At 43.6% G+C, this 19503-nt stretch overlaps 1 protein-coding gene across 1 annotated transcript in view; it reads left to right on the forward strand.

Annotated features, from left to right (window-relative positions):
* The window catches only part of CNOT3 (CCR4-NOT transcription complex subunit 3), a 425129-nt gene that overhangs the window by 80435 nt on the left and 325191 nt on the right, over nt 1-19503 (forward strand). The window contains 1 exon segment of the mRNA XM_040327617.1: nt 6791-6858. Within this exon segment, the coding sequence (XP_040183551.1) occupies nt 6791-6858 (68 nt within the window).

The raw sequence follows: 19503 nt of genomic DNA on the forward strand, positions 1-19503 counted from the left end.
CACGACACTCCACACCAGGGAGAAAGACCATTTGTCAGCCTAAAGACCAGAGGTGTTTTTACAATTTGGCACTGCGCTGCTTTAACTGGTAATTGCGCAGTCATACAATGTTGTACGCAAACAAAATTTGCGTCTTTTCCCCCCACAAATAGAGCTTTCTTTTGATGGTATTTGATTGCCTTTGCGATTTTTAAATTTTTGCGATTATAAACGGAAAAAGACCAAAAATTTGGAAAAAAAAAAGATTTTCTACTTTTTAGTTATAAGAAAAATCAAACAAACTCAATTTTAGTCATACATTTAGGCCAACATGTATTCAGCCACATGTCTTTAGTAAAAAAAAATGTCTAAGCGTATATTTATTTGCGCAAAAGTTATAGCGTCTACAAACTAGGGTACATTTTCTGGAATTTACACAGCTTTTAGTTTAAGACTGCCTATCTCATTTCTTGAGGTGCTAAAATGGCAGGGCAGTACAAAACCCCCCCAAATGACCCCATTTTGGAGAATAGACACCCCAAGGAAATTGCTGAGTGACATGTTGAGCCCACTGAATATTAAAAATGTTTTGTACCAAGTGATTGAATAATGAAAAAAAAAAAAAAAAAAAAAAATTACAAAAAGTTGTAACTAAATGATATATTGCTCACACATGCCATGGTTATATGTGGAATTACACCCCAAAATGCATTCTGCTGCTTCTCCTGAGTACGGGGATACCACATGTGTGGGACTTTTTGGGAGCCTAGCCGCGTACGGGGCCCCAAAAACCAAGCACCGCCTTCAAAAATTTGCCCCCTAAGAAATCTTGATTTCACTCCTCACTACCTATGACAGTTTGGAAGGCCATACAATGCCCAAATAGCACAACCCCCCCCCCCCCAAATGACCCCATTTTGGAAAGTAGACACCCCAAGCTATTTGCTGAGAGGCATTTTGAGTCCATGTAATATTTTATATTTTGCCACAAGTTGCGGGAATATGACAATTTTTTTTTTTGCACAAAGTTGTCACTAAATGATATATTGCTCACACATGCCATTGGCATTTGTGGAATTACACCCCAAAATACATTCTGCTGCTTCTCCTGAGTACAGGGATGCCACATGTGTGGGACTTTTTGGGAGCCTAGCCGCGTACGGGACCCCGAAATCCAAGCACCGCCTTCAAGATTTCTAAGGGCATAAATTTTTGATTTCACTCCTCACTACCTATCCGTTTTGAAGGCCATAAAATACCAAGATGCCACAAAACCCCCCAAATGACCCTATTTTGGAAAGTAGACACCCCAAGCTATTTGCTGGGAGGCATGCTGAATATTTTACAGCTCTCATTTTATTTTTGAAAATTAAGAAAAATTTATTTTTCAAATCTTTGTGACATAAAGCAAGATCTGCAAAATACTCACCATACCTCTCAGCAAATAGCTTGGGGTGTCTACTTTCCAAAATGGGGTCATTTGGGGGGGTTTGGTGCCATCTGGCCATTCCATGGCCTCCGAAACTGTGATAGGCAGTGAGGAGTGAAATCAAAAATTTACACCCTTGGAAAGCCTGAAGGCGGTGATTGGTTTTTGGGGTCCCGTACGCGGCTAGGCTCCCAAAAAGTCTCACATGTGGTATCCCCGTACACAGGAGAAGCAACAGAATGTATTATGGGGTGTAATTCCACATATGCCCATGGCGTGTTTGAGCAATATATCATTTAGTGACAACTTTGTGCAAAAAAATAAAATTCTCTTTCCCGCATTTTGTGTCAAAATATAAAATATTCCATTGACTCAACATGCCTCTCAGAAAATAGCTTGGGGTGTCTACCTTCCAAAATGGGGTCATTTGGGGGGGTTTTGAATTGTCCTGGCATCTTATGCACAACATTTTGAAGCTTATATCGCACATCACCCACTCTTCTAACCACTTTAAGACAAAGCCCTTTCAGACACTTTTTGTTTACATGAAGACATATTTTGTTTTTTGCAAGAAAATTGCGTTGAACCCCCAAACATTATATATTTTAAAGCAAAGGCCCTACAGATTAAAATGTGGGTGTTGCATTTTTTTTTCCACGTAGTATTTGCGCAGCGATTTTTCAAACGGCAAAAATACATATTTTTTTTTATTTTAATGCACTAAAACACACTATAATGTTTGATGAAATAAAAAAGATGATCTTTGGCCGAGTACATAGATACCAAACAAGACATGCTTTAAAATTGCGCACAAATGCACAGTGGCGACAAACCACATACATTTTTGAAAGCCTTTACTGGTTACCACATTAGATTTACAGAGTAGGTCTACTGCTAAAATACTGCCCTCGATCTGACATTTGCGGTGAGGCCTCACATGCATGGTATACTTGCTGTTTACATATGATGCCAGACTGACGCTTGCGTTTGCCTTTGCACGAGAGCAGGGGGGGGGGGGGGGGGGGACAGGTGTGTGTGTGTGAGCAGGCTCTCTCTCCCCGACTAAGACAGGATTCTACAAGTGGTACCCCTTTCCGAATAAGGGTGACACCCATTCCCACACTATCTTACCAGCGCTCCCTATGTAATCTAGGCAGTTCTCCGGCTCTACGTGGCTTTCTTTTCCCTCGTAAACCAATAAGCTAGATGTATAGCCTGTTGCCCTGTCAGACCTTTTACATCTTGACCCGTATCTGGCACGTTTGCTGGGAAGGTACTGCTTGAAAGACCAGAAAACTTAATCAGGGACTCATCAACGCAGACAACTTGATGGGGATTATACAAGGCTGCAAAGCGTTTGTTGAAGTAGTTGCCGATCGTATCCAGGGTCTCCCCGAGGACGACAGAGTTCATTGTCACTGAAATGCATGAACCGCAAGATCTGCTCGTATCGTGTCCTGGCCATGGAGGCAGAGAAAATGGGCATATAGTGAATTGGGTGAGTGGGCCAATATAACCGCAGCTCACTCTTTTAGTAATGCCCATGAGGAGGGATAGGCCCAAAAAGATCTTCAATTCGGAAACCGTAATTGGTTTCCAATCTCTGGCAAGGGACAGCTGGGGATTAGCCGCAATGTATTAACCAGCATACAAATTGCTTTGGTCCACAATAGATCTATAGAGATCTTCTGTGAAAAACAGGGAATGAAAATCAAGTGACGTAAAATCAATTGTTTCCACCTGAATTCCGGGTTGGCCAGTGAATGGAGGAAGTACGGGTGCTGCAGTGGTGGGCACCCAATCAGGATTGGCGAATGCAGCAGGAAGGGCACGACGGGCCTGTCTTTGTCTTCTTCTTAGTGGCAGCGAGACACTACTTGTGCTTGCCACCTCGCCAGCTTGAACTGCACTTATGGGACTCGCCACATGAAACTGCAGTGCTGGATGTACAAGGCCGCTGGTGCTTGCCAGTTCACTAGAAGGAATAGCGGCGCTAGTGCTTCTCTGCTCCATACGAGAGCCCTGCGGTTCTTGCACCTCAGCGACAGCAGAAGATCGGGGTCTGGTACGCCTGATTCTAGCAGGGACCACAACTCCGTCGTCAGAGCTATCTGTCAGGGAGCCACTGTCTACAGGATCGTATTCTGAGCCAGAATCTGACAGATGCGTGACCTCCTCTTCACTATCTGTCAGGCTCAGAAACGTGTAGGCCTCTTCACTAGTGTACCTTCGCTTTGCCATTTTGGGCTCTAAATGTAGGGGTACACTGGTAAGATTTAAAGGTAAAAAAGCACCTGACCTGTCAGGGACTGAGTCAGACGCTACCAAAAAACTGTTAGCGATCGCAGAGATCAGGCCTGACTCTGCGAACGCTGCAGTTATGTGTTTTTGTGTTTTGTGACAGTGATCGATCGATACTGCACTTGGGTGAGCTGGGCGAAGGGGCTTAACACAGGTGCTAGCAGGTATCTGAGCTGATCCCGCTAACAATGCGTTTTTGGGAACCCTAAACTGCAGGGGACGCTAGTATAGATCAGATCGGGTATCGATCCGTTCAGATACTATACCACTAAGAGAGGCGTATTGTGTGTGCGTGGGTGTTGGCGCTACTGGCACTAATCTGACGCTGCCTGGGGTGACGCAGACCCTATCTGGCACTAAAACCAAACATTGATCACCCGCTGGGCGATCGGGGGGTTAAACCTTTATTTGGAAAAATATGGCTGGTGCCTTGACGCTATAAAAAATAAACTAGCTAAACTGCATCACCCGTGACACTTATACTGTGATCACTGGTGACTGGGTAATCAAGGGGTTAAACCTTTGGGGGGGGGGGGGGGTCCCTAGACTTATTGGGACCTAAGACTAATTACCCTAACACTTTTTTATTTTAGTCACTAATGACACTAGTACAGCGATCAAAAAAAAATCTAATTGCTGTACTGGGTGACAGTGACAGGCAGTGAAGGGGTTAATTAGGGGAGTAAATTGTGTGCCTACGTGACCTGGTGTTAGTGTAGTGTTGTGCATCCCGCGTTTAGATGTTCTCTCCCTCTCGGTCTGGAACGAAAAGACCGACACGAGGGAGAGAACATCACTTCCCCTGTCAATGTTTACACTTACAGAGACAGGGGAAGAAAACCATTGGCTAGGAGTGATCACCAGGTCCAGGCCAGATTTTATTGGCCTGGAGATTGATCAGTTCTAAAACTAATCTGATCATCGGAAACGGCGGGGGGGGGGGGGGGGGGGGGATGGGAAGGGGGCGCGCGACGTATACCTACGTGATCTCGCGTATAACTGCGGTGGCTGGTCGGCAACTAGTTAACTACTGTCCTGGTTTGTTAGGCCACAGGGAGTTAAAAAAAATAAGAGTTGCAAAGCCACTACTACTGCCAGAAAAAGTGTTTGTAAAAACGTGTTTTTAGTTGCTTTTTGCATTGGTGTTAATGCATGGCACTTTCCTTCCCCCTCTTCCCCTTTTTGTGGGTGGAGAAAGAGTTGAAGGAAGTTCCTTTTGAAAGAAGGTGAAGCCTTTGCTCAGGAATCCTCAATAGATGAATGGCCTCCCTTCAAGTGGGGACATTTCTGGAGTGGATATCAAGAATGCCTATTTTCACTCCCCTGTTATTCCCACCACATCGCTACTTGTGGGTTTTTGTAGGCATGCAACATTTCTAGTTTGTGCGTTTTTCGCTTTGGCCTGTCCATGGAACTGGTCCCAACACTTCTTCACTCTTAGGGCATACCAGTCGTGGGATTACTTGGATGAAATCTTGCTAAAGAACGATCAATCCAGACTGTCAGTCAATGTCCAAATCTCAAGAAATCTGCACTGGATTAAAATCATTTGGAGTATCTGGGCCTAATTACGGATTCAGCCCTGTCAGAGTCTTTCTTTCCCTGGACAAACGCCTGACTCTGCGACCCAGGTCTTGCACGATCATCCATTAGTCACCCAACCATTTTTGCTTTTGCATAAGTAATGTTGGCCTCCCTGAAGCAGTCCATTTTATAAAACCAGTGCTGTTCTTTACCAGAATGCAAAGCATTCTCCAATCACAGAACACTTTGCATTCTGGAAAAGAATGGTACAAATTCTATGAAGAGTAGGCGGCAAAAGGGACAGGCAAAAATGCAATTCTTTGACAATCAAATCGGCTTTTAACCCCAGCAGTACTGGAAGATCACTGCTGTAGGGAGGACCCAGCATTGGTTGGGAGATTTCTACATTATGCAGCAGCCAGACATGGTACTGGCTTCGTTTACAGGTAAGACATGTCCCTCGAGCTGCGCAAAAACAAAACAAAAACGTTACAACAAATATAACTAAACTAAAACTCCAGCTTTAACTCTACAGAATATTAGGTGTTTTATAGGTTACTTCTAAGGCAGGTGTACTTGTATCTGGTTGTGTTAATATGATTTTGTAAATTACTTTTAAGCTTGTTGCATAAGTTTGATGGGATTAGAGCAGTGGTTCTCAACCTTTCTAGTGCCGTGACCCCTTGATAAAATTTCCCACGTTGTGGGGACCCCTAACAGTAGAATTTGTTTTTGTAGCGTGGGTTTTCAGCACCTAAGGCCAGACAAGTAATTTGCACCCCTAGCCCACGGACATTTAGGGATCCCTAAGGCTCTTATACTCGAACGGTATTAAAACCCCTTATGGTACATTTTAGGATGTACCACTCTGTTCTCCTTTCTTTCACTTTTATCTCTCTATCTTAATTTCTTGCCCCCCCCCCCCCCCCATCCCTCTCTAGTCATCTTTCCTGTTCTTTCTCTTATTCTTTCTCTCCCTTTTTTTTCTTTGTTCCTCCCCCTCTTTTCCTCTCCCTTCCATGTATTTTATTCCTTCTTACTCCTTGGGGAGGGGGGGGGGGGGTTCTGATCAGCCAGCTTAGATGCTCTTGATCAAGATCATCTGCTGATCTGAGAAGTGTAGTGGGGACTTGAAATGGCAACTCTAATCACAGGTAGTGTTACTCAATGTGTCTTCAGCTCTGTGGTGTCTCGCAGCAGTGACACCTATGCCGAAATCAGGAGATAGGGTCTCCTCCAGCCCTTACCACTTCACATTTCTCACCAGTCAGCTGACCTCTAGTCTCTGCCCCACAGCCATGCCCTGAACTGAATGGGCGAGCAAGGGCTCCAGGAGCAGCCCAGCTGGGCGGCCACAGGCTCCAGGGACAGCCCTGCTGGATGGCTGTGAAAAGGATGAGTGCTGCAGGCTTCAGGAACAGCCCAGGATTTGGTGACCCCTGGAAAATTGTCATTTGACCCCCGAGGGGGTCCCGGCCCCCAAGGTTGATGACCACTGGATTAGAGGTTCCATGCTGGCGTCCATTTTTTAAAATGTATTTTTGTGTTTCCTCTAAGGTGAGATTGATCGGTGTTTGAAGAAGGTTTCAGAAGGTGTTGAGCAGTTTGAAGACATTTGGCAAAAGGTAACCCATTATATTAAGATGATTCCACCCTTTTAACATGTTGCGCCCATATTTAGGGTTTAATATTACGCATTGCTAAGCAAATTTCATTCTCAAACAGAGAAGGAATCTCTTGTAGCCAATCTCCTTTGTGAAACTGAATGAAAAACTACTGAAAGTCTTGTCTCTCACTGCAGAAAACAGACTTGTAGTTCTCAATGGAATACAGGTTCCATCATCACCCCACTCGTAGTCCATTGACCATTTCTCCAGCTAAAAGACTGTACAGTAAGCGAGCTGAAGGAAGAGTCTGCAGTAGCCTGACATTGCACCCACAATCCGCTGATTTTGTTCACCATAATCCAATTCAGTTTGTTTAAAATAGTCCATATACAACAGTCTGTTTTCAACATCTCGCTGTTGCAATTCTAGCTGCTAAGAATATATACTGGATGAGCCTTTTAGGCCATTTAGGTGTGTCAGTCTAACTTCTGAAAAAAGGGGATCTGGGAATATTGATTTCTGTCACCGACTAAATAAGATTATAGTCTTATCCAAAACCTAGAAACCTTGGGACATGGTACATAGTGCCAGGTTGTCCACATTGTCAGTCTGAAACAATTTGGAGACACTGTTGGATGCATCTTAACTATTCTGGTCGGTACAGATACTGTCTCAAAATATTTTTATGGTTGGATTCTACCAAGACTGTGTTGCAGGGGTGTGTAAAGTTTTGTGAAAAACGACTTATCCTAGGGACTAAATCAGGGTCCCAATCTACCTGATTATATATCTCTATCTCTTTTTAATTATTTTAACCAAAACCATACCGGTTTTACATAAAGCATAATTTACCTAAACATAATTTATGGCTTTTATTTTATCATTTTAATAAAAAATTAGATGTCTTATTCAGGTATAATACTACTGAATGAGACGGTTCATCACTAGGGATTTTTAATGGATGAATGTTCCCCCCCCCCCCCCCTTTAAAAAAAAACAAAAAAACAAAAAAAAACTTGAAATGTCATTGCCAGGATGGAAAATATGAAAGGTTGATTGTGTGTGTGTGTGTGTGTGTTTTTTATTTATTTTTTAATTAGGCGGAGGTGCTTTTAGAAATATCTGGGGCTTTTAAAATTGAAAGGCTTTATGGCGACTTAAACTTTTTTTTTTTTTATTGTTTTTTTTAACATTGTTTTACTCCTACTCCCCTCCCTGCCTGTCTCTAACACAGCACTCGGGGACTAGAAAGGAGGGGAATGACCTTGCAGTGTGACGCACACCGATTGGGTGCTTGTCAGGAAAGGGGTGTGTCGGCCACTCTTAACGCTCAGCTGAAGTGCATCTGCTGAGCAAGTAAATGAGTTGCCGGCCTCCATGAGGGGAAGAAAGTTCTTCTGGGTTACCCCCACACAGAAGCACTTAGGTGCTCAGTACACGCGCATGCTGCGCAGCCAAATCAAGCTCCGGTGTTCTCTGTTGGACCTCGTTCACACGGTGCGACTTGTCATGCGATTTGACCGTTCCAAATTGCATGACAAGTCGCACCCCATTGCGGGCTGGGGAACTGTTCAAATTGCCGCAACTCATGTGGCAGCCACTTTGAAAAAGCTTACTGCACTACCTTTTCCAATTTCATGGTGACTTGCACTGCATACTAGCTCATTATGAAATACTTGCCTTGGAAAGAGGTTAGGGGAACTTACCTGGTCCACGCCGAGGGAGATGTCATCTTGCCTCGGCGTGTCTTTCGGTTATCGCCGCTCCAGCCAATCGCAGCGCTGGAGACTTCTGTCCGCATGCGTGCGGGAGACTTCTGTCCGGCAAGGTCCTATGGTTGCCAGGCCTTTAGCCGAAGATCCCCGATGCGCCGCTGCAGTCAGCGGCGCATTGCGAGGGGAATATCTCCTAAACCGTACAGGTGGGGGGTGGCGTCGTGTAAGAAAGGCGGGTGGTTTGCGGAGTGTTGCAACCCACCCTGCACTGTAATATAAAGGGGCCTGCACTGTAAGAATTACTCTCCCCTTTATATCACAGTGCCCTTTTTCAGTCATGGCCCACCATCACAGTCCTCCAGTCATGGCCCCCTATTACAGTCCTCCCTTCAGTCATGACCCCCCATCACAGTCCTCCCTGCGGTTATGACCCTCACCCCATCACAGTCCTCACTGCAGTAATGACCCCCATCACAGTCCGCCCTGCATTAATGCACCCCCCCCCCCCCAATCATAGTCCTCCCTGCAGTCATGCACTCCCTTTCCCCCTCCAATCACAGTCCTCCCTGCATAGTGCCAATTTTAATGCTGCAGATCGTGACAGAGAGCGAGAGACTCTTCATAATAACAAGTGGGCAATCGCCCGCTTGTTATAAGTTTGTCAGCTCTCGCTCTCTGTCACGATCTGTAGCCGTCCCACCCCCTGCCTTGCTAATAGGCTGACATTGTCAGCTGCTCGGGAGAAATGGCAGAATACATACAGGCTGCTAACTATACTGCGGTCCGTGACAGGGCTCACCTCCTGCTCCGATTGCGGCCCGCTCGACAACAGGCCACAGACCGGTACTGGTCCGCGGCCCGGAGGTTGATGACCCCTGATTTAATGTGACCTATAAACTGAACAACTCAATTGAAAAACAATCACATTCAAACTCATGTCAAATAAGGAGTCGGTACACACCTGCCATCATTTAACCACTTACAGACCGAGCCTCTTTCTGAGATTTGGTGTTTACACGTTAACATTTTTTTTTTTTGCTAGAAAATTACTCGGAGCCCCCAAATTATCATAGATGGATAGATAGATAGATATACACAGAGCTTTTTTTCTCAGAAAATAGGTGCAGGAACTCAACCACGACCACGGTCAGATTTCACAAACAGTAAAACGGTCTTAAAGGGGCATTAAATACCAGGATTGCATTACATAAAGAATGCAGAGTTCAGGTGGTTATACACAGAGTTCAGAGCTGTCACTTGTAAACACAGAAACCAGAATTTTGTGTTTGCAAGTGATTGTGGTGAGCGGGCACCAAAGGGTCTGAGCCAGAGGTGGTGGAACGGAGTTCCCCCAAGTTCCCCCTGAAAAAAAGCCCTATGTGTATGTGTGTTATATATATATATATATATATATATATATATATATATATATATATATATATATATATATTGTTTTTTTCTAGCACCCTAGAGAATAAAATGGTTGTTGCAATAATTTCTGTCACACTGGTCTTGCAAGCGCACTTGTTTTGGAAAAAAATTCACTTTTTTGCATTAAAAAAATAAGACCACAGTAAAGTTGGCACCTTTTTTTTTTTTTTTATTATTTTTTTTTTTAAAGAACAGTGTAAAACAAAGTCACTTTTATTCTTATTACAAGGAATGTAAACGTTCTTTGTAATAGAAAAAAAGCATGACTGGGCCTTAAATATGAGATCTGGCATCAAATAGACCTCAGATCTTATATTTACACTAAAATGCAATGGATTAAAAAATGTTGTCGTTTGAAAAACTTAAAATGTCCCTTTTTAAAAGCTATGGGCGGAAGTGACGTTTTGACATTGCTTCTGCCCTGCAATGATATGGAGATGGGTGGGGCCCATCTTCCCCTCACTTGTCTCCATACCTAGCACAGAGAAGGATGAGATCTCCTCCACCAGTAAGCGGAGGAGGGCACCGTAAAGCGGCGGGAATCCACCGCAGAGACCACTTTTATCCAAAACCGGACCGCTCACTGAAGATGATACCGGGGTTATGGTAGCTAGCTGCTGCCATAACGATATCCCTCTTCAAAAAGCCAACGTATATCGCGAGAAGCCGGTATGGAAGTGTTTAAAGTGATTTCTGATTAACCCCAAGTAAATTTCAGCTGTTCTAGTAGGTCTTTCCTGACATTTTCTTAGTTGTATTCTACAGCAAAAGCCATGGTTCACAGGGAACTTTTAAAGCATCAGAGGGATCTCATTGTTAAAAGGTGTCAGTCAGAAGGGTACACAAGAATTTCCAAGGTATTGGATATACCATGGAACACGATGAAGGCCGTCCTCATCAAGTGGAGAAAATATGGCACAACAGTGACATTACCAAGAACTGGACGTCTCTCCAAAATTGACGACAAGAAGAAAACGTGTCAGGATGGCTGCCAAGAGGCCTACAGCGACATTAATGGAGCTGCGGGAATATCTAGAAGTGGGCTGTGCACAGAAGATGCCCTCGTAATCTGACAGATTTGGAGTGTTTTTAGAGTGGGCAAATATTGCCAAGTCGAGATGTGCCGTGCTAATGGACTCACTCATACCCAAAAAGATTAATTGCTGTAATAAAATCAAAAGGTGCTTCAACAGAGTATTTAAGAAACGCCACACGCAGATTTATGTAACAAACAGACAAATGGGCGTACAGGTAAGTATGTGGCCACGCGTGACCCTGTTGCAAGCTCCGTGCCCGCGAGACTCGTGTACTCTCTGTCCGCTGGTGTCCCACAATCGTGTCAGAGCTGAAGAACGGGGAGATGTCTCCCCGTTCTTCTTATCGGCATGTCACTGATCACTGCTTCGGATGAGAGGGAGCATTTTATCAGTGATATGTCACTCGTAGCCACGCCCCCTAACAGTTAGAATCACTCCCTAGGACACACTTAACCCCTTCAGTGCCCCCTACAGGTTAACCCCTTCAGTGTCGTCATTAAAGTAATCGGTGCATTTTTATAGCACTGATCGCTGTAAAAATGACTGGTCCTAAAATAGTGTGTCAAGTGTCCGATGAGTCCGCCATAATGTCTGTCATGATAAAAATCGCTGATCACCACCATTACTAGTAAAACAAAAATGATTAATAATGCTATAAAACTATCCCCTATTTTGTAGACGCTCAATCTTTTTCGCAAACCAATCAAACGCTTATTTTTTTGTTTTTATATATATTTTTGGGGATATTTATTATAGCAAAAAATGTATTTATTTTTTTCAAAATTGTCGCTCTATTTTTGTTTATAGCCCAAAAAAATATAAACCGCAGAGGTGATCAAATACCACAAAAAGAAAGCTCTATTTGTGGGATAATAAGGACGTAAATTTTGTTTAGGGGCCACAGCGCACGACCGCGCAATTGTCGGTTAAAGCGGCGCAGTGCCGAATCTCAAAAAGTGGCCTGGTCTTTGGCCAGCCAAATGGTCCAAGGCTTAAGTGGTTAAGGGTGTGCACACTTATGCAAACAACATATTTTAGTTTTATTTTTACTTCCTTCCACCTAAAAGTTGTGCAGTTTATAGGTCACATTAAAGGTGGAAAAAGTTCTGAAATGATTTATCTTTGTCTCATTGTTTTACATTCTGCTGCTCCTCCTGAGTATGGGGATACCACATGTGTGAAACTTTTTGGCAATTTAGCGGTGTACAGGACCCCGAAAATCAATCACTGCCTTCAGGCTTTCTTGGGACGAAAAAAAATTGTGTTAACTTTTGTCTTTATTTTTTTAATGCAAAAAAGTGAATTTTTTCCAAAACAAGTGCGCTTGTAAGACCGGTGTGACAAAGTATTTTAACAACCACCATTTTATTCTCTAGGCTGTTAGAAAAAATCTATATATATTTGGGGGTTCCAAGTAATTTTCTAGCGAAAAATAAAAAAATTATTTTAAATTGTTAACACCAAATCTCAGAGGCTCGGTCCTTAACCACTTGACAACCGAGGACGTCCATGGACGTCCTCGACTTTGTGCGGTGATATCTGAAATCTGAATGATGCCTGCAGCTACAGGCATCATTCAGATATCACCGTCTTCACCTGCCGATTCTCTGCACGATTAGAATGATCCAAGCGGCAGTTACGCCGCTTGATCGTTCTTATAGGCAGCGGGAGGGGACGCCCCCCACACCTCCCGCCGGATAGGATGGGGGGGGACTGAGCGAATCGGCCGGCGCTGGCTGAGAAGGGGGCTGAGCGAGCCGGCCGGCGCTGGCTGGGAAGCATAGAGATGACTGGTGACCAGATGGTCACCAGTCATCTCTGACTGTCGGAGGTCCGGGCGCGACATTATGACGTCACGCCCGGTACCCGGAAGTAAACAAAGCCGCAATCGCGGCTGTCTGCATGAGATCGGTGATTTTTTTTTTTTTTATATTTTTTTTTCTCACACTCTCATGCTTGTAAGCCTGGGGGAGAGATGTGGGGTCTTATTGACCCTACATCTCTCCATAAACAGGACCTGTCACAGTGATTCCTATTACAAGGGATGTTTACATTCCTTGTAATAGGAATAAAAGTGATCAAAAAAAAAAAAGTAAAATTACATTTTTTTTAAACTCCCCTGTCCCCGGTAGCTCGCGCTCAGAAGTGAACACGCATGCAAGTCCCGTCCACATATGTAACAGCCGTTCAATCCCCACATGTGAGGTATCATCACGTGTGCAACAATTTTAGCACTAGACCTTCTCTGTAACTCGAAAATAGTAACCTGTAAAATGTTTTAAAGCGTTGCCTATGGAGGTTTTTAAGTACCGAAGTTTGGCGCCATTTCATGAGTGTGTGCAATTTTAAAGCGTGACATGTTGGGTATCTATTTACTCGGCGTAACATCATCTTTCACATTATGCAAAAAAATTGGGCTAACTTTACTGGTTTTTATTTTTTTAATTCATGAATCCGTTTTTTCCCCAAAAAAAGGTGTTTGAAAAATTATTGCGCAAATACCGTACGAGAAAAAAAGTTGCAATGACCGCCATTTTATTCCCTAGGGTGTCTGCTGAAAAAAAATATGTTTGGGGGTTCTGATTAATTTTCTAGCAAAAAAAATTAGATTTTTACATGAAGGAGAGAAGTGCCAAAAAAAGCCCGGTAGTCAAGTGGTTAAATGATGGCAGGTGTGTAACGACTCCTATTTGACATGTTTATAGGTCACATTAAATGATGGAAAACGTTCTGAAACTATTTTCCTTGGACTCATTTTTTTTTTACATTACAGAAACCTGACATTTTAATAGGTATATGTGGAATTGCACCCCAAAATACATTCTGCTCCTTCTCCTGAGTATGGGGATACCACATGTGTGAACCTTTTGGCAAGCTAGCTTTGTACAGGACCCCGAAAATCAATCACCGCCTTCAGGCTTTCTTAGGGCGAAAATTACTTCAATTTACTTTCTCCCCAACTGTTTTTTAAAGGCCCTGAAATGTCAAAATGGCACAGAGCCCCCAAATTATATAGGTGTGTTTTTTTTTATTTTTATTTTTTTCAGAGACCGTAGGGAATAATTTGCTGAAAAAATATCTTGAATTAAAAAAAAAAAAAAAAAACACAACACCTTTTAAGCTTTTAGCACAATTTTTTTTGTATAATGTGAAAAATATTGTTACGCCGAATAAATAGATACAGAATAGGTTGCGCTTTAAGTATTGTGTTTTGAATTTTTTTATTGTATTAACCACTTGCTTACTGGGCACGCATACCCCCTTCCTGCCCAGGTGAAATGCGACGTGGCTCCCAAACAAAATTGACGTCCTTTTTTCCCCCCACAAATAGAGCTTTCTTTTGGTGGTATTTGATCACCTCTGCGGTTTTTATTTTTTTGCGCTATAAACAAAAATAGAGCGACAATTTTGAAAAACAAAATTTTTTGCTATAATAAATATATCCCCAAATTTTTTTTTTTCTCAGTTTAGTCCGATACGTATTCTTCTACATATTTTTGGTAAAAATAAAAATCGCAATAAGCGTATAGTGATTGGTTTGCGCAAACGTTATAGCGTCTACAAAATAGGGGATAGAATTATGACTTTTTTTTTTTTTTTTACTAGTAATAGTGGCGAGCTGCGTTTTTGTCAGGACTGCGACATTGCGGCGGACACTTTGACACATTTTTGGGACCATTCACATTTATACAGCGAACAATGATATACATATGCACTGATTACTGTATAAATGGGGCAAGGAAGGGGTTAATGTATTCCCTAATTAGTGATTCTTACTGTGGGGGGAGGGGGGTGACTGGAGGAGGTGACTGATGGTTGTCCCTATATACAAGGGACACACCATCAGTCTCCTCTCCCTGACAGGACGTGGAGCTCTGTGTTTACACACAGAGCTCCACGTCCCTGTCTCCGTGACCGCCTATCGCGGGTGCCTGGCGGACATCTCGTCCGCCAGACACACGCATCGACACCAGACGGACGTGGCGTGCGCACCGCTGCTTGCGCGCCCCCCAGTGGCCTCCCGGCAATTAAGAGCCGCATTGTGGTCGTAAAAACACGCTGTGCAGGCAGGAAGAGGTTAAGGAAAGAATTTCTATAAAAAAAAAATACTGAATTGGGGGAAAAAAAAAAGTTAGGAGGTTTTTGGTTTGTTGCTCTCGCTCAAACATTCACGGTGATACCTGACGTGTGGTTTGAACGCAGTTTACATATGTGGGCGCAACATACGTATGCATTCGCTTCTGTGCGTGTATGCATTTACTTCTGCGATGCGCCCGGCCTGCGAAGGTCATGGCCACCTGTAGATGCTTTGGAAGGCGGCGACGTTCCCTCTACTGCCTGTAAAAACAATCAAGCGGCTAAACACCTGATATGATTGTTCCTACAGTCCAGGGAAAAGCTGGCAGAAAAAAAAATCTGAATGATGTCTGTAGCTGCAGGCATCATTCAGATATCTCCACTCAAAGTCCAGAACATCATATGATGGCCTTGGGCTGAAAGTGGTTACATATATATACCACTTGCTTACTGGGCAATTAAACCCCCCCCCCCCCCCCCCCTCCTGCCCAGACCAATTTTTAGCTTTTAGCGCTCTCACTCTGACAATTGCGCGGTCATACAGCATTGTACTCAAATTAAATTTTTATAATTTTTTTTTTTTTCCCCTGCGGTTTTTATTTTTGTTATAAAATTTAGCAATTTTTCTCCTTCATTGATGTACGCTGATGAGGCGGCACTGGTGGGCACCGAGAGGCGAGACTGATATGCACTGACAAGTGGTACTGGTGGTCACTGTGGGCACTGACAGGTGGCATTGGTGTGCGCTAATATATCTGATGTGCCTCTTTTTCACTCATGTTCCCTATGCAGGAGCCGCCTGTCACAGCAAGGAGAATAAAAATCATTGACTGACAGCTGATCACGTGGTAAGGGACCGACCCCTTACTCGGATCTGTGATCATCCGAGTCTCAGTGACTCAGGGATCACAGCATGTGCAAAGGGTCTATTGATGTCCTCCCGGCAATTGAGGTCTGCACTGTAGCCGTCGTTCGGCTATAGCATGGGCCTATAGTGGTTAATAGTAAAAAGGTCAAGTCTGAACATGTAGGCCCTTTACAAAACAATCTAGAGTGGATGACTTTATATACAGAGCTGAAGAAGGTATTTAATTTGCCTTTTCTTTGTCCCCAAAGGAGTATGGGGGGTGGGGGGGGGGCATAAGGTTGGTTTTGACACAAATAATCCACAATGGCTCAAAATTGATATGGTCTAGATATATTTAGACAGAATAAAGATGAATAAAGCACCAGGACCTACATCCACGAATACTAAAAGAATTTAACCGCTTACCACAAAATCACGTACCTGTATGTCCTTCTGCTTCAAGTGGTTGTATCGGGGGTTACGCCTACTGCTACAGGCATCATCCTGGTACCGTTGTTTAGAGCCGATGGCAGCCACTTGATTGTAGTGATTGATTGGAGTGGGTGTCCCTCCCCTCCCGCTGCTGCTCCATCTGGGCTCTCCCGTCCAACTAGGAGGCCCCAGCAACCAGCTGGATGGCAAGAGACTCTATATTCCCCGCCCCCCCCCCCCCCCCCCACAAATAGAGCTTTATTTTGGTGGTATTTGATCACCTCTGTAAATTTTGAAAAAAAAATTTTTTTTTTTGCTATAATATCCCTCAAAAAATATAAAAAAAAGTTTCCTCGGTTTTTAGGCCGATACTTATTCTTCTTCTACTTATTTTTGGTAAAAAAACGCAATTAGCGTTTATTGATCGGTTTGCACAAAAGTTATAGCGTTTACAAAATAGGGGCACGTTTTATGGCATTTTTATAATTTAAATTATTTTTTATTTACTAGTAATGGCGGCGATCAGCTTTTTTTTTTTTTTTTTTTTTTTTGTGACTGCGACATTATGGCAGACACATCGGATGCTTTTGACACATTTTTGGGACCATTGTCATTTTCACAGTGAAAAGTGCTAAAAAAATGCACTGATTACTGTGAAAATGACAATGGCACTAGGGGGTGCTAAGGGGTTAAGTGTACCCTAAGGAAGTGATTCTTACTGTAGGGGGGCATGGCTGTAGGCGTGACATCACTGATCGTCGTTCCCTATAACCGGAACCAGACGATCAGTGACACTGCCACAGAGAAGAACGGGGAAGGTGTGTTTACACTTCTTCAGCTCCTGTGAACCAATCGCAGGACACCGGCAGCGATCGGGTCCCGCCGTCACAGAGCTTCGGGTCTCTAGCGTGCCGGCTCGCTTGGCTCTTAAAGGCGACGTACAGGTACGTGCCTGTGCCCAGCTGTGCCATTCTGCCGACGTATATCCGCGTTAGGCGGTCCTTAACTGGTTAAAGCATGACATATTGGGTATCTATTTACTCAGTGTAACATCTTTAACCACTTAAGGACCAGCCCATGTACATATACGTCCACAATATGGCACGTACAGGCACATGGGCGTATGGGTACGTCCTCCCCTATTAGCGGGTGGGGGGTCCGATCGGGACCCCCCCCGCTACATGCGGAGGTCGGGTCCGCTCGGGGAGCGATCCGGGACCACGGCGCGGCTATTTGTTTATAGCCGCTCCGTCGCGATCGCTCCCCGGAGCTGAAGAACGAGGAGAGCCGTGTGTAAACACGGCTTCCCCGTCCTTCACTATGGCGGCGCATCGATCGCGTCATTCCCTTTATAGGGAAGACACGATCGATGACGTCATTCCTACAGCCACACCCCCAAACAGTTGTAAACACATACACAGTGATCCCTAACTCCTACAGCGCCGCCTGTGGTTAACTCCCAAACTGCAACTGTCATTTTCACAATAAAGAATGCAATTTAAATGCATTTTTTGCTGTGAAAATGACAATGGTCCCAAAAATGTGTCAAAATTGTCCGAAGTGTCCGCCATAATGTCGCAGTCACGAAAAAAATTGCTGATCGCCGCCATTAGTAGTAAAAAAATAAAAAAAAATAAAAATGCAATAAAACTATCCCCTATTTTGTAAACACTATAAATTTTGCGCAAACCAATCGATAAACGCTTATTGCGATTTTTTTTACTAAAAATAGGTAGAAGAATACGTATCGGCCTAAACTGAGGAAAAAAAATGTTTTTATATATGTTTTTGGGGGATATTTATTACAGCAAAAAGTAAAAAATATTGCTTTTTTTTCAAAATTGTTGCTCTATTTTTGTTTATAGCGCAAAAACTAAAAACCGCAGATGTGATCAAATACCACCAAAAGAAAGCTCTATTTGTGGGGAAAAAAGGACGCCAATTTTGTTTGGGAGCCACGTCGCACGACCGCGCAATTGTCTGTTAAAGCGACGCAGTCCCGAACTGTAAAAACCCCTTGGGTCTTTAGGCTGCATATTGGTCCGGGGCTTAAGTGGTTAACATTATACAAATTTGTGTTAATTTTCATGAATAAAAAAAAAAAAAACAGTAAAGTGCATTTCCAGAAAAGTTTGCAAGACCGCTGCCTAAATATAGTGTGCCCTAAAATATTGCAATAATCACCATTTTATTCTCTAGGGTCTCTGCTAAAAAAAAATATATGTATATACTTGGATTGTGGAAAAGTGTTTGTCACAGTTCCCCACACACACGGCTAATATGCAAGGTAAAGTCTACAAGCTTGGAAAGATCGGAGTGCTGGGACCTTTGCTTTGTTAATAGGTTTATAAATGACATTGGGTCTGGGATTAAAAGTACAATTTCGGTCTTTGCAGATGACGCCAAGCTATGCAGTGGAATAACATCCTTCCATGATGTCTCCCAACTTACAAGCCGACCTCAATGCTCTGTTTTTAATTGGGCAATTCTGTGGCAGATGTGGTTTAATGTTGATAAATTTTTAATATGAACTTGGAGGCTGAGTATGCATGCATCATACATACTAGGGGGAGTACAACTGGGGGAAATCAATGGTGGAGAAGGATCTGAGTGTTTTGGTAGATCATAAGCTTAATAACATGCAATGCCAAGCTGCGGTTTCAAGTGAGCAAAGTCCTTTCTTGTTTTAAGAGGTATGGACATCGGAGAAAGGATAATTTTGCCCCTGTGCAAGTCATTAGTAAGACCTTTTCTGGAATATGCAGTTTGTTTTGGGCCCCATTTCACAAAAAATACAGGAAGAAGTTCTGGACAGTGTGGCTGTCCAGAACTTCTTCCCGTTTTATTGCTACATGCAGAGTCAGTGACACAATCAGTCAGTCAGTTAGTCAGTCAGTGTCAGCGGTGGAGTAGGGCGCTTCGGACCCTCCGCTTACGAGCCTGCTCTCACCCAGACCTGGCAGTCAGAGGCTAGGCAGACGCCAGGCAGACTCTCCAAGAAACAGCTCCCTGGAACCAGGAACCAGCACCTCTCTCTCCCCGAGGACTCCTCTTTTCTTCCGCAGGTAAGACCCTGCCTCTCAGGGCCTGACATCCTGGGGAACTACTGACGGCCGTCCTTATC

This window comes from Rana temporaria, chromosome 10 (genome assembly GCF_905171775.1).
Source record: "Rana temporaria chromosome 10, aRanTem1.1, whole genome shotgun sequence".
Classification (NCBI taxonomy): domain Eukaryota; kingdom Metazoa; phylum Chordata; class Amphibia; order Anura; family Ranidae; genus Rana; species Rana temporaria.